This window comes from Onychostoma macrolepis, chromosome 15 (assembly GCF_012432095.1).
Source record: "Onychostoma macrolepis isolate SWU-2019 chromosome 15, ASM1243209v1, whole genome shotgun sequence".
Taxonomy (NCBI): Eukaryota; Metazoa; Chordata; class Actinopteri; order Cypriniformes; family Cyprinidae; genus Onychostoma; species Onychostoma macrolepis.
The window spans coordinates 4,037,699-4,052,484 of record NC_081169.1 but is presented as its reverse complement, the minus strand read 5'-3'; the positions used below and the strand labels follow the sequence as shown (position 1 = coordinate 4,052,484).

The 14,786-nt window shown below is 39.4% G+C and overlaps 1 protein-coding gene across 2 annotated transcripts; it reads left to right on the top strand.

Annotated features, from left to right (window-relative positions):
• eif4h (eukaryotic translation initiation factor 4h) lies at window positions 1-12,709 on the top strand. Of its 2 annotated transcripts, XM_058744999.1 has the most exons (8): window positions 1-161; window positions 4,049-4,236; window positions 4,477-4,541; window positions 5,378-5,471; window positions 7,010-7,099; window positions 7,963-8,127; window positions 10,478-10,593; window positions 11,731-12,709. In XM_058744999.1, exons 1-8 carry the CDS (start codon window positions 97-99, stop codon window positions 11,734-11,736), a joined length of 789 nt encoding a protein of 262 aa, XP_058600982.1. In that variant the 5' UTR covers window positions 1-96; the 3' UTR covers window positions 11,737-12,709. The 2 variants fall into 2 exon arrangements, with proteins under 2 accessions (XP_058600982.1, XP_058600983.1); XM_058745000.1 differs by lacking the exon at window positions 11,731-12,709 and having other exon boundaries at window positions 7,010-7,081; window positions 10,478-10,632.
• Window positions 12,710-14,786: the final 2,077 nt, after the last annotated feature.

Below are 14,786 nucleotides of genomic sequence, written 5' to 3'. Positions count from 1 at the left end.
GTCTCAGGCACGCAGAGGGCAGCTCAACCTCGCAGCCGTATATTTTGGGGTCCTTCAGCGTCAGACTGCTGCTTTCTCTGGACAGCATCTTCGTCAATGGCGGATTTCGATAACTACGATGACCGGGATCGGGCTTACGGGAGCTTCGGCGGGGGAAGAGGGTAAGGAAGGCCGCGTGAGGGAAGCGGTGAGGCGCGTGAGTGGCGGGAGGCGGCGGCGAGGCGCGTGCGAGCGCGGGTTTGCGGGACATCGAGCGGGGCTAGGCCACGCAGCAGCTCCCGCTATGATGAATGAAGGCCGGCCACCAAACTCAGCCCACATGGGCTTCATGTCTCACGGCGTACTCAGCATTTCAGTCCACCCAGACCTTATGTAAAGCATTGCTGCTCGTTTATCGCTACTGAATATGGTTATTAGTGTCATAATCGGGGTGAATGATCAGTGCGACAGTGTGTTGGCGTGTTTTAGCGCGGTCTGACTGGGCCTCGATCAGGGGTTTGACTGCTGTTTTCAGTCCCACTGCATTGCTGCTTATGAGTGGAATTGTTCTCATTTCCACAAAAATACCTTGGTGCTTCCATCTTTCTGGACGTGCACGTTAGTAACGTTATTATTTGAAGTACCTCGGGGTATCGTTGAAATGCAGTGCACATGGAAATAATCACGTCCGTACAAATGAATGTTTAGCCTCTGCTCACGCTGTTCTCGGATCAACAGCATGAGTCCATACGATAACTAAGATTTATTGTGTTTTCCGTCCTTCAGATCGACCTGATGGCATGCACATGTCACATGGCTTTATTTGCATACCGGCGCGCTGCCTCACAGACGTGCGTGGCATTTATCAGTTATTGAATATAGAAACAGAAAGTACGTGCTTATTTGATGTATGGAAACCTGGTAGAATTTGTTCTGTTTTGTACTTTAGCCTTCCCTGACCATGCTGCATTATTGCTAATGAGGGGAAAACCCCACAAACTACTGTTCTAAAGTTTGGAATGAGTCTTTTTAAAAGAACTAATGTTGCATTCATTTTAACAAAAATAGTGAAAACTGTAATCTCATTTTGATATATTTTAATTTGTTCCTGTGATCAAAGCTAAATTTTCAGCAGCATTACTTCAGATGTCACACGATCCTTCAGAAATCATTCTGATTTGCTGCTCAAGAAACATTTCTGATTATCAATGTTGAATTTTTTTGTTTAGGTTTCTTTGAGTAGAAGGTTCAGAAGAACAGCGTTTAGCTGAAATGGAAAGCTTTTGCAGTATTATAAATGTGAACTGAGCACGAACTTTTGAATGCTCGTAGCAACTTTTCAAAAGATTGAGATCTGAAAGAGTAGGCTAGTACTTTTATTCAGCAAGGATGCATTCAATTGATCAAAAGTGACATTAAAGACATTTATAATGATTTCTATTAATCACAAAAATCATTCAAAAGTGTATTGTGCATTAATTGACAAGGCTGTCAAGTTCAGGTATTGGGCAGGTTGAGCAGTTGTACAGTGATTAGATGATCTATACAAGCTTAAAACAGCCGAATCTTGCTTGATTAATGGCATGACAAACATCATCTATGTATGATGGTGCCATGGTATTTCCATCTGGTCCCTACGGCCGCAGTATTTTAAGGTCGCGTGGGTTTTTGCGGTGGTTGATGATGAATGTTTCTGAGTAACTCTGAGCAGTCACGTATCATTCAGACGGAGCGGAGATGTCATGCTATACACTCGTCTCAGGCCTGCTCTTGACACCAGAGGAATGTCTGTAGTATACTGGATCCCAGCGGAAGCTCACAGATTCGCTTTGCATGGGATTTAATCTACTATTACAGACAGAGAACAAATTAAGAAGATGCTTTCTGCAATATTTCTGTCCAAAGCACTTTGTGTCTGTCCAGTAGCATCACACAATAACGTTACCAATGATAGACCAATGTCTGGGCTAAACCAATATGATACTGGTGATTTTTAAGATTACTGTCTGCACACTGACTGGACCGTTATGAGCTGATGACGAACTGAAGTGACCGCACACCCACATTCCAGTTTCACAATAAACAGTCAGCCTCGTCAATGATCATTTTTAGCTTCAGAGGCCTCGTTTATAAAACGTGTGCACATAGATTTGAGTTTAGTGTATGCATACGCTAAAATCCATGCCAACCTTCAGATTTATGAAGAGGTCGTTGATGTGAAAAGTGCTTTGTGCAACATCAGGGTCTAAGCAGATGGACGCACGGCCTCATGTGGCACAGAGTCGAAGTACTGCAGGTATTTGGAAGTCTAAGCGATTCTTGCTGCTTGCCGTTCTCAAGTGAAGGGTTTGGGTGTTAACTGGTGCTCTGTTATATGCTCAACACATTAATTGGGGGCTTTTACAAGCGGAGATCTGAAACCATTCAGCTGTACACAAAAATCATTTGTGACTTATAGATTTCACATGCAAGAAAAGAGGCATTTTCATTTTTTTTTTTCTTACTGCTGTCAAACGATTAATCGCATCAGAAAATACGTTTTTGTTCATATGTGTATGTATTGTGTATATTTAATCAATACTGTGTATTTAAATACACTCATACAGTATATATTTTGAAAATATTTACGTGTATTTATATTCATGTAAATTATAATATTTTATCATTTGTTTCAGATTTTGCTTAAATATATACATGCATGAGTGAGTGGATTTATATATATGTAATATAAACGGTACATTTGCATGTTATGTAAACAAACTTTTATTTTGGATACGATTAATGATTTGACAGCACTATTTTTCTTGGTTAGTTTCTCTGAATCACTCTTGAAAAATGTTCTTAGTGTGTAGAAACAGCCATACATTTGATCTATTTTACATGATATCTCTGTAAATCCCCTTTCCACTTTTTAGCACTGATTACTGCATGCTTGTCTTAAGTGTTGGCTTGACTTCAGAAATTATTATAATGGGGGGAGGGGGATTATATCAGGGTAAGAAATTAATAGGGACTTGGGGCTAAGTGCCAGTAACATTAGAGTTTTTGTATATTTATACATGAGATGGTTAAGCTGTATCACATGAGAGAGAGTGTGCCGTTCATCCACAATATCAGCACAATTGTCAATGTGATATTTTATATTGACATTTAAATGTGACGTTATACAAGTTTTCTATAAATCTACAGTATCTTTTTATAGTATATTTTTTGCTCTTTTACAAGTGAAAACCGTTCTAAACAAAAGCAGTTGAACCGTTCTGCTGAATGAATCTGTTTTTCAATGAATTGGTTGAGTGAATGATTCAATGACTGACTCATTAAGAAATATTCTGGCAGTTTCATGTTTAAAGTGTTTCATTAAATGTTTTTGAAACCATCTCAGCATTATTTAGTTGTAATTGCACTGTAAAAGCATTTTTTCATCTCTAAGCAGCAATAATGCACCTAAAAACACTTCAAATGCAGTTTTTGCACTGCCTCTGTAATACAAAGATGGACATTTGTTGATACTGATTTGATTAGTGTCTTGGTATTTTAAATGCATTTGATTAAATGTAACAATTTCCCTTAAAGCATGATGCATATATTTAAATAAAGTAAACATTAAATAAAATTACCCCTTAATGGAAAAATTAATTTGTTACTGATATAAATATGACATTGAAAATATGTGCCATTGGGAAAAACACTTACTGGTCAACCACAATTTATTAATGCATTCTTTTTGCTGACAAAAATGGCGGGAAAACAAATGTCTATCAGAAGCAAGGTTTATGTGTTCTTGTGAATGTGAGGTTTTTCGGGATGTTATGTGACACAAAACCATCAGAAGTGTGTGTGATTGATTGAAGCGACTCATTGTAGATTTTTGAAAGGACGGAGAGGCGCTCTTCTGTCAAGCAGCCGAGTGAGTGGTCGTGGTGGGCTTCATCAGTCAGTGTGCGTCTTTTATTTGCAGCGTTTGAGTCCTGCTGGAATCACACGACATCGAGAAAAATAGTTTACCTGCGTGGTGTTATTTCTAGAAGGTGTAGAGCTGATCAGGTTGTTTGTTTTTGGACTGCAGACCCCGAGGCGGCGGTGGCTCAGGCGGGCCCCGAAAGCAGAAGGAGCTTCCCACAGAGCCGCCCTACACGGCGTACGTCGGCAACCTGCCCTTCAACACAGTGCAAGGAGACATAGATGCCATCTTCAAAGACCTCAGCATCCGGAGCATTCGACTAGTGCGAGACAAGGAGACAGACAAGTTCAAAGGTGGGCTGACCTTCGCATGATTACTGAGGGATATTGTTTGCTTATTATTAGTACTAAACTTTGTGCTGCGGACAGAATCAAACCTCAAAATGTGTGGCTAGTTTCTCTTTCTGTTGCTCGGCGGGTAGAACGTGGCTCGAGCAACACCAAGGCCCTGGGGTTGATCCTCAGGGAAACCACACGCTGTTAAATGTAACTTGAATTAATGTTTGTTTTTTTTAATCTGCTTTCGTTCTCCAGGTTTCTGTTATGTAGAGTTTGAAGACTTGGAATCTCTAAAAGAGGCTTTGACGTATGATGGCGCTGTAAGTCACCTAATTACACTTTATTCTAGTATTGTCTTTGTTTTGTTTAATGCAGAGGTAATCATGGAAGCCCGCTTCCGCCACTGAATAAAAAATAAAGGTTATTGCGACTTTTTATCTCGCAATTCTGACTTTTTTTTTTTTTCACAGAATTGCGTGAGATAAACTCGCAATTCTGGGAACATGTCAGTTTTTTTTTTTTTTTCAAGAAAGGCGCAACGCAAGTCTCGTGACACTACGCACTCCCCAGAGCTTACGTGGCGCCTACGTCATGCGCTCAACCGCCTCTGCAGTTATACAGATTGGAACAGACAGGACAATGTTGAATATAACTCTGAATGTGTTTGTCTGAAAGAGGAATGTCAGACACACCTAGGATGTCCTGAGGGCGAGTAAATCTTGGGCTAATTTTCATTTTTGGGTGAACTATCCCTTTAAATTGATTAGAAGTGACAGTGAAGATTTTTAAATTGTTACCAAAGATTTTCAGAACTTTCTATTCATTAAAGAATCAAAACAAAAGTTCCACAAAAATAAAAAAGCAGCACAGCTGACTTCAGCATTAGTGATGAATGTTTCTTGAGAACCAAATCAGCATATTAGATGTTTTCTGAACTGGATCATGTGATGCTGAATATGGAAAGATATTGTGAAAATGTTTTTAAACATTACAATAGAAATTGATTGTACTGTATTTTTTATCAAATAAATGTAGCCTAGGTTGAGCATAAGGGGCTTCATTCAGAACAGTTTAAAAACATCTTACCAACCACAAACTTTTGAACGCTGGTGTACTGTTTGATATGTGGTGTGTTAAGTATGAAGTTCTTCCACAGCTGCTTGGAGACCGATCTTTGAGGGTGGATATCGCAGAGGGCCGAAAGCAAGAACGTGGCGCCGGAGGCTTCGGCTTCCGGAAAGACGACAGAGGTACTGTGTGTGCGCCAATATATCAAAATATTACTGTCGTGCATTAGCGCAATCTTTTATCTTGTGCTTTCATTAGTGCTGTTGTCTCTTTTTTTACTGCCGGTATATTGCTTGTGTTCATATGTTCATACTTTTCAGTTGGCCAAGACTTCTAAAAATCTTTGCTTTGTATTGGTCTTAAGTAATATTCTAATTTTCTGAGATACTGAATTTGGGATTTTCCTTAGTTGTCAGTTATAATCGTCAAAATTAAAAGAAATAAACATTTGAAATATATCAGTCTGTGTGTAATGAATGAATATAATATACAAGTTTCACTTTTTGAATGGAATTAGTGAAATAAATCAACTTTTTGATGATATTCTAATTATATGACCAGCACCTGTATTGTGGTCCTTATATTCTCAGAAATGAGCAATGCTAGGGATGGCCGCTCCCATTGTATTTACATTATAATTGTCAACCTAGTAGAGATTCTGTTAAACTGTGTGTATCAGGTTTTCTAGAGAAATATTCTAGTTTTGTTTTTTTTTTAAATAAAAATAAAATATATTGTCATGTATATTAGCATTTATAGTTATAGGTTTATTTATAAAATGCAAGTAAATACTTCCAGTAATATCATGTTTAAAAAAAAACTATAGAGTCAGATGGTTTATTAAGAATTTATTCTGTGAAAGGCTCAGTTACACAACTTTTTTTTTTTTTTTTTTTTTTAATTCAATAAAAGGCAATTTGATCTTCAGGTGAAAAAGACAGACTTTTTGTGACCTGCCCAGCCACAGTTGACTGCTATTAGACGTTATTATCTTTTATTTTAGAGAAAATATGATGTTGTAATAAATTCTTTGTGATGTGCCATAACTAGGATTTCGGTTGTACTGCCAAACCCTTAGCAATGCTCAATATTAGCTTGTGCTCACTTTGTGTCTTCTGTCTCTTATTCTGAACTGTCTCTGCTTGGTTATATTGCAATTGCATATAGCTACAAATATTTAATTCACTGCTCATACTACACAAAAACAGCACTTCTTAAAGGGATAGTTCACCCCAAAAATTAAAATGTTGTAATTTACTCACACAAGTTATTCCAACTATGCGAGTAATCAAACGGTTTCTGGTCCCCAATACGTTCTTCAAAATATTTAGTTTAGCAGAAGAAAGAAACTCATACAGGTTTGGAACAACTCAAGGGTGAGTAAATGACGCAAATGTCTTTTTTTGGGTGAACTGTCCCTTTAAGCCAGGCTTCTCACAGTCATTGTTCATGTACATGTTTCATTTTCACACATTTTTGTGCTTTTCTGTTTTTTCATCCCTCAATACAAAAGCCTTTCTAGCTGCTCTTCCTTCCCCTCTAACAAATGAAGTGCTTTCCTATAGGCTAAACTTGCCTGTCCTGCTGGTGTTTTCCTGTTAGCGCTGTTGGCAGATGATCTGATTGGTTCAGTTGAGCCGTTTTGTGGGTGGTCCTCTCTTTCACCCTGATCTCCGCTTTGAATTGTTGCCCCTATTAAACAGCCCCCTGTCCCTTTCAGGCCGTGGTGGCTCACGTGGGGCCAGAGGAGGGGGACGTGACTCCAGAGACGACTTCGACCAGTCTGGAGGAGGTGCGCCGAGTGAAATGGGCAAGAACTCGAACCTTTGGACAGTTAGCTCTAGATTTTAGCAAGAATCTGATATAGCACACATCTGTGGTATGATACGACCACAGACAATTCAGATGTGTTCCTCATTTTGTAAAAATGATCAGAAAACATGTTTGCAATAAATTTACTGGACAAGATTTTCATTACTTCATTCGATGTTTTTTTTTTGGGGTGGTGGGGGGGGATGTGTAATGTTACAAAAATCAGCATACATTCAAAACAACACAATCCCATGATGTGTACATAAAATATTAAATATATTTTAAGCAAATTATTTGTCATTTAAAATATCAGTGAAAAATATCATAATGGACTGTAATAGGCTTTTTTCAATATGCAAATTAAGCTGCTTATTTTTATTTGGTTTTGGGGTAAAATAATTGACGCTACGTGGCTGTTTTTGTGACATTCACCCTATTACAGTAAATGGTTTTTCTCACCCACTTTTACAAACTGAGGAAGTAGTGTTTTAAACCTTGTTGAAAACAACCCAGAATATTCCATTAACCTGAGTTGCAGGACTTTATCAGCAGGGATCTTGGTATTGCATATTTATGTTGTGGCTTTTTCATATATTTTTAGTTAATTTTTGAACATTGATCTCTCAGGGACTCCATCTCATTGCCATCAATCATGTTGTCAGTGGAGTCTCCCTGCTGGTCTGCAGTCAGATTTCCTCCCAGATTGAAGTTGCCTGTAGATACTGATCTGGGATCAGACATCATTTTTCTTAAGCACTGTGATATTTTGCCCAGAGCCAATCCTGGATCAGTATTTTGGTGCAACTTCGCTGTGGAGTGGGAGAATGACGGACCAGTTACTGACGCTTCCTCTTTCCACAGGATTTAGAGATGATGACTTCATGGGTGGGAGGAGTCGAGGAGGCGGTCGCCCTGGCGACAGAAGGGGGGGCGGAGGCGGAGGCGGCGGCGGAGGTGGAGGCATGGGACGCTTCAGAGATGGACCTCCTCGCGGAGGCCAGACAGACTTCAGAGAACCCTCTGACGGTGTCACATTTATTTATTCTGAAAAAAGATACCTCTATATATGTGCTTTAGGGTGCTTTCACACTAACACTTTTGGTGCGCGGCAGAGTTCGGTTTGGATGATGTGAACGCTGTCTTCCGACCTCGGGTGCGCACCCGCGATCCGTACTAGATTCAGCTTAAAAAGGGTGGTCTGGGGTACAGTTCAAGTGAACTCCGGTGCGGTTCGCTGCTGATGTGAACGCAATCGTACCAAATCGCAGAAGTGAACCGCTATTGATGGCGCACTATTTGATTAAAAATGTGTGTGTTGCTCACTTTCCTGATGAGCGTGACTGACGCGCTGTGAGCTGTATGTCTCATTTCCGTTCGCCTTCAGCGTTCTCTAGTGCAGTTGCAGTACATTCGTAAGACAGACGTAAGTACCGTTATGTACTGAAGCTTTTTAAACAAAACGAACGGTTTAAAACGTCAATATATAAAAGTGCAGAGAGCAATGTTATGCATTTTGCCGCCGCCTCCTGCGCCGTTGTTACTAAGCAACGGGGTAAACGGTGCTGGCTTGATGACGCAAACGAACCGCGGTTCGGAACCAAATAAAATATGAACGCAGTCCAGTGGGGGCAGGGGGAGCAATCGAACTCTGGTTCGGACCAGGCAAGCGAACCAAGTGTAAAAGCACCCTTAAAGTCAACATGAAATCAAAATGGACCCTATTTACTCTGTACATGTTCCTGCTCAAACCTCTACAGTGCAAGCAAATCATTTGCATAAGCAAAAATTTTTCAATTTAGGTGACTAAATGTCTAATGTTAGCCTTTGGCTACTAAAGTGGTAGATTTCACTTGCCAGTGTCTGAGTTGAGCTCAAAGTGTACTTTGTTTGTTTTGTTTTTTATGCGTCCGCAAGGTACCGTGTACAGCACGTGTGATGCAAATTTCAACACCAGAATAATAAGCACCACCTGATTTTTGTAACCGCATGTACTTTGTACTTGTAGGTTGCGATGTGCATTGAATGTGTTTTGCACGAATCAGTTGTTCCACAAGGTGGCAGCACTGGCCTGGGCTGCTGTTTCACAGTAGAAAACCAAACTAAAGAGACTGAACAACAACAGACGGCCGTGCTGACGAGTGCTTGTGAGAGGGTTATGAGAGAGCTGCAACTTTAGTTTAAAAAGAGTACAAAGATTTTTTTGTTGTTGTTTATAACTTAAAAGTAGAGCTGGACAAAGATGAAGCTTTCTAGAGCTCATGTGTCGACCGCCTGTGCCACGTGTTTGTCCGAAGGCATATGCTTATGTACACGTTAAAAAACAAAAACAAAGTATACTTTGGGCTTTAGAGGCTAAGAGTAAGTTTTTCTCCATTCACCTGCACTTGAACACACTGACTGGGCACTTAAAAGTTTCACTATGTCATTAGAGTCTTGCATAGCTTTCAAAATGACTGGGTTCATTCAGAATTTAGTCTTAAAAAGCAAGCAAAAGCCATTGCTGGCTGGTTCTTTCAGTAGTGGGCGGGGCTAATGCACAAACATCGATTTCATTGGCTAATGCTCACAATTTTAATTTCTGCAAGTCAATTCGAGCGAACACGGATAATGCATTTAATATTTATGAGCAGCTTATCAGACCTTAGATTGTTTTATATAGTATTAGTAGTAGTATTTCATTGGTAGTATTGTTGCTGTTTTTTTACAGAATTGACTGATTGAAACACTGCAAGTTCTAACATGGATAATATATATATATTTTTTCTTATGACTTGAAAGCACAACTTAAAAAAACAAATCACATCATGTGAATGTAAAAAGCTTCCATACGAACACATTTATTGGCCAATGGTGATTCTGTTGCCAAGGTGTGTATACAGATGGTTGGTTTTGTGGATGTGGACAATTCATTATTTCAAAGGGGGAAAAAAAAAAATCTTTGCCATGTTTTAGTAAAATGCTCTGACTTCCAGCTGTACACCAACATAAACCAATTTGTTAATATCAGCAATTTAGAGTTAATGTTAACTAGACCTTTACCATATCAGTTATCTATGTTAGTGTAATATTGCTGCATCCATAGCAACATGACTATTTGAGTGTTGTTTTAGGGTATAATGCAGCTGAAATCTATCACTTAAATGAATATAGTATAATTTAATGCAAATAATCAATGCAAAGAAATGGATTCAGTCAGAAGCTCAAATAAATGTGGCCATTGTTCTTGAAGGGCCAATTTTATTTTTGATCCGGTCAATTTCCAATTGATGGCCCAACTTCAGAAGTAAAATGGGTTGCAATACCTTTAAATGATATTTTTGACACTTGCGTGACTTAAAGAATCACACCTAATATCTCGATTTCTCATTTTTTGCAGAGGAAAGAGCGCAGAGACCAAGGTTACAGCTGAAGCCGCGTACAGTGGCAGCTCCCCTTAACCAAGTGGCCAATCCCAACTCGGCCATCTTTGGGGGTGCCAAACCCAGGGAGGAGGTAATTCCCAAAGACAAACACTAAGAGACTGCATCCTCCCTCGGCGCTCCAAAAGGAAGGAAGGGAGGGAGGAGGAGAGAGAGAAAGAAAGGGAGGGATATACGGGGAGGGAAGGGCGAGGTCCGGGGACGACGAAAAAAACGTATCATGCCAACGGGAATGCGATAAAGCCTCTGTCATCGTTCCTACCTGTTAGAGATGAACGGAGTCTCTACGAATTCAGATCGCACGACTACAAAAATATTAATATATATTCATTTAACGGGGAAAAACACACAGACCACGCCCACATCGATCAATCGTCATGACACCTGCACACACCAACGAGCAGCTCGTGAATGCATGGCAAAACTGTTTAACAATGGTTTTATGTCCACCTTTGCTTCCCTGTAATTAGTGCCTGCTCTGTACTGTAGTTTTCGTCAGGGGAAAGTTCTTTAACATCCTTGGTGAGATCCGAAAGGTTTTTTCTAATATCTTATTTTTTTTTAGCTGCTCTCTTAAATGGAATGGAAACTGATTTTAAATGTTTTTGTTTGTTGGTTTGTTTTCTGGCTTTTTATAGCTGTAGACTAAACTACACGCGTCGAGCTCGTTTATCGTGCGAAAAATGACGACACTGATTTGGTTTGCGTGATTTTCTTGTGGGGCAGCTAGCTAATGTTTCCACAGTTGACATTCATAACAGCAGTATTAGGTTTATGGGATTGAACGACCGTTGTTTTGTATTTTGTTCTTTGGATTTTTGACGGACTGCACTTATGAAGATTATTATTATTATTATTATTTTTCTTTGGCGTGATTTCCGACAGCGGCACGAGCTCCCTCACGATTTCAGCCGATTCACATACGCAAACCTTCGAACGCACACTGGATTGTACATGTGGTGCTTCTCCTCTCCTTAGTCCTCACGGTGTGTGTAAATTGGCGTTAAAGCACAACGTAGTCCAGCTGTACAGTCAGTGTTCGGTTTCGGAGCCGCTCGTCTTAGTAGATCTACACAGCGCAATCTTCCTGTTTGTGTTGAATTGATTCTAATATTGCTTTGTTAAAATGTTCATGTGCAAATTTCACCGTCTCCTACAATGGATCCTGTGTAACCATTTTGTTCTTGTTTTATGTTTCCGTTTTCTAAAGAATTAATATCTGTGTCAGTGTGGCTGCATTATTCCGGAAGGCTATACTGGATTCTACTGGCTTTGATCACCATAAAATCTTTCAAAGACTTCAGTGACATGCAGGCAGGGGCACGAGGTGCTGGTCTCCTTTCGAATCCAAACAAGCCCTCATCCGATTGGCTTAAAAAGATGGATGTGGGGGCTCTAGAAAGGGGGTGGGGCATAGTCTTAACTCCGCCTCTGCCTGTCCTCGCTGGCTCCTCCCACACGCCTCAAAGAACCCAAACTTGGAGGATGGCATCTCCAGGTTGATTGCGTTTAAGGACTTCGACATCTCTTTCCCTTCCCAAAGTATCTTTGTTTTTGAATTTGTAGACGCGCGGACGTAATTGCCGCCGTGTCCTTTTATATTTTGCTCTTTAAATTTCTTTACTGTATTTGAGGATTAAAACGTTGAGCTTGATTCTTAATTAAACCATTTCAAAGTGAAGAGCTTTTTGAGTTCTTGTTGCCTCGTCTTTACGAAAGATTTTCCCGACCTGACCAAATCCTGGCTCATCCAGAGCTTTCGGGAACAATGTGCCACATGTTTCATTCATTTAGAAGAGTATGCATGATAGGTTTGGTTGGTGACACAAGGGTCTACAGTCTACAGCGACATCCACGGCTTGACGGCAATGTATTTCTTTCCAGACGAAAATATAGTAGAAATTATGAACCATAACACCATCACAGTACTGCCTTTCCATATGAAGCTAATTGAACAAAAATGAACTGCTCACACATTTTCCAGACACGCCAGGCGCTGTAGTTTCATCTCCTAGTGGATCGAGTATAGAGTCCTCATGGGAAACCCTTCTCTGCATTTTACTGGATATAAATGAGGAAGTTCAACAATTTTTTTTCTTTCTTACTGTACAATAGAGGTCAGCTGTTTTTATTCTTTTGTTTTTTTTCATTTTCCTACACCGTTTATGGCAATAAATTGTATCATCTTACAGTGTTTGAAATGAATGTGTTGACACAGGATAACGGGATGAATTTATTCTCTGTCCTGTGAAGCTAAATGGTGTTTGAGTCATTTGAAGGACAAAAAAAACAAACAAAAAAAGTTATTTGATCTAAATTCAACCTGGCAGTTGGTTTATCGCAGAAGTTGTGTTGTAAGCTTCGAGAACAAGGTAATTTGTCAATTCAAGACACAAAGTCTTATCTTTGTTGGGTTAACAATGGTCTATACACTGAGTCAAACACAGGAAGTCTTTATTCTCAACATAGGAGACGCGTGAAGAGTGATTGTTTTGCATATGTAAAGAATAAAAGATTTGAAGAGGAGACCCTGGGTTTGGGGTGTCAAGTGATCTAAATACAAGGCGGTTTTTGGGGGGGGGATTTCACACAAAACAAATTAAATTGTATCATTTACTCATCCTCCACTTCTTCCAAACATGTGAGTCTCTTCTTCTGTTGAACACACAAGGAGATATTTTGAAGAATGTTGATAACTAAACGTGACTGTAGCCACTGACTCCCATATTATTTTTATCTATTTTATGGCAATGGCTACTGGCTATTATTTGGTTACCGACACACTTCAGAATGTACCTGCATTTTGTGCTCAACAGAAGAAAGACTACAAGCATGTGTGAAACAACTTAAGCAAATGATGACCGTTTTCATTTTTGAGGGAAACTGTCCTTTTAGTATCTCACATTTCACCCTGAAAACAAACAAATGACTTGTATTTAATTGTGAATGTTTTGATAAGGACACCGGTTCTTACAGACCTTAGTCAGAGCAGCGCCATATTAATCTGAAGTTTGACGAATAAAAACGAGGCTGTTCGATGTACACCATTGGTCTCGAACTCAGTTCCTGGAGGGCCACAGCTCTGCACAGTTTAGCTCCAACCCTAATCAAACACCTGATCCGGCTAATCAAGGTCTTCAGGATTGCTAGAAACTTGCAAGCAGGTGTGATTTGGAGCTGGTTGGATCAAAACTGCAGAGGAATTGAGTTTGAGACCACTGATGTATACTGTACTTTAACAACATGCCAAGAGCTCAGCCCACAAATTTCACTAGACAAAACCCCCACAAAATTGATTGAAAGATGAGTTTTGAATCCCGTACCATTATAAAAGTCTGTCGAGCCTCATAAAAATTAATATGCTGTCATCCCTGACTACGGTCTAGTATTGTGAAAAAGTAACATAAATTCTATATAACAAAGACTGCTTAAATGTGTAAATATATTTGAAATATATTAATACTTGGCGCTGGAACAACATGCCTGTAGTCAATATGGATCATACTCATGCTTTGGGGAAAAAAAAAAAAAATGTTTGCTTTATTTTAAATTCTATGTCCACGTTTAAAAAATGTGGAGTGAAAGAATGCAATTATTTATATTTGTGGTGACTTTGAGTCTTCCATAAGCTTCAGTTTATCAATATAATCAATGAGATTTAAAGTAAACGAAAACGAGGCATTGAAATATGGACTCTAACCGATACAGTCAAATGTTTCACTACTTTACAAACTCAACTCTACTACGATAATAAACCTGAGTAAATGATAAGTGACATTGTATCACTCGAGCAAAGGTAACAAAACAAGGTAGGTTCTCCAGTCACGGTATGTTTTATTCCAGCAGAGGTCGCTGTCTTCAGCCTTAAAATTCTATATTAACAGTCAATGAGTTCAGGACGTTGCCTGTAATGGGTAATTTCTATTATGGGCTATTTTTGTACTATACTGTAAACGAATTAATTAACTCGTTTTGTAATTTAAGAGATTTCTATGAAAGAATATACACTAGTCAGCGTTTAAAGTGGATCAAAACCTTTCATCAAAGGTGTCCTAAAACCAAAACAATACCCGTTCTTGTCTCAGGACAACTTTTTTTGATCCACTTCAGATGCTGACTAGTGTAAAATACTTCCGTAAGAATTTGCTCTGGTTGTTCTCAAACACTTCAATTTATAAGCTGATTATTTACACACACACACACACACACACACACACACAAAGATGAAAATAAAGATTGCTTTCTAACACTTTTGTCTTACCGCCA

Excerpts from the sequence above, each read along its gene's own strand:
- eif4h (XM_058744999.1), top strand. The coding sequence starts at position 97 with ATGGCGGATTTCGATAACTACGATGACCGGGATCGGGCTTACGGGAGC. Across the intron at positions 4,542-5,377 it reads CTTTGACGTATGATGGCGCT|CTGCTTGGAGACCGATCTTT; the intron begins GTAAGTCACCTA and ends GTTCTTCCACAG. Across the intron at positions 5,472-7,009 it reads CTTCCGGAAAGACGACAGAG|GCCGTGGTGGCTCACGTGGG; the intron begins GTACTGTGTGTG and ends TGTCCCTTTCAG.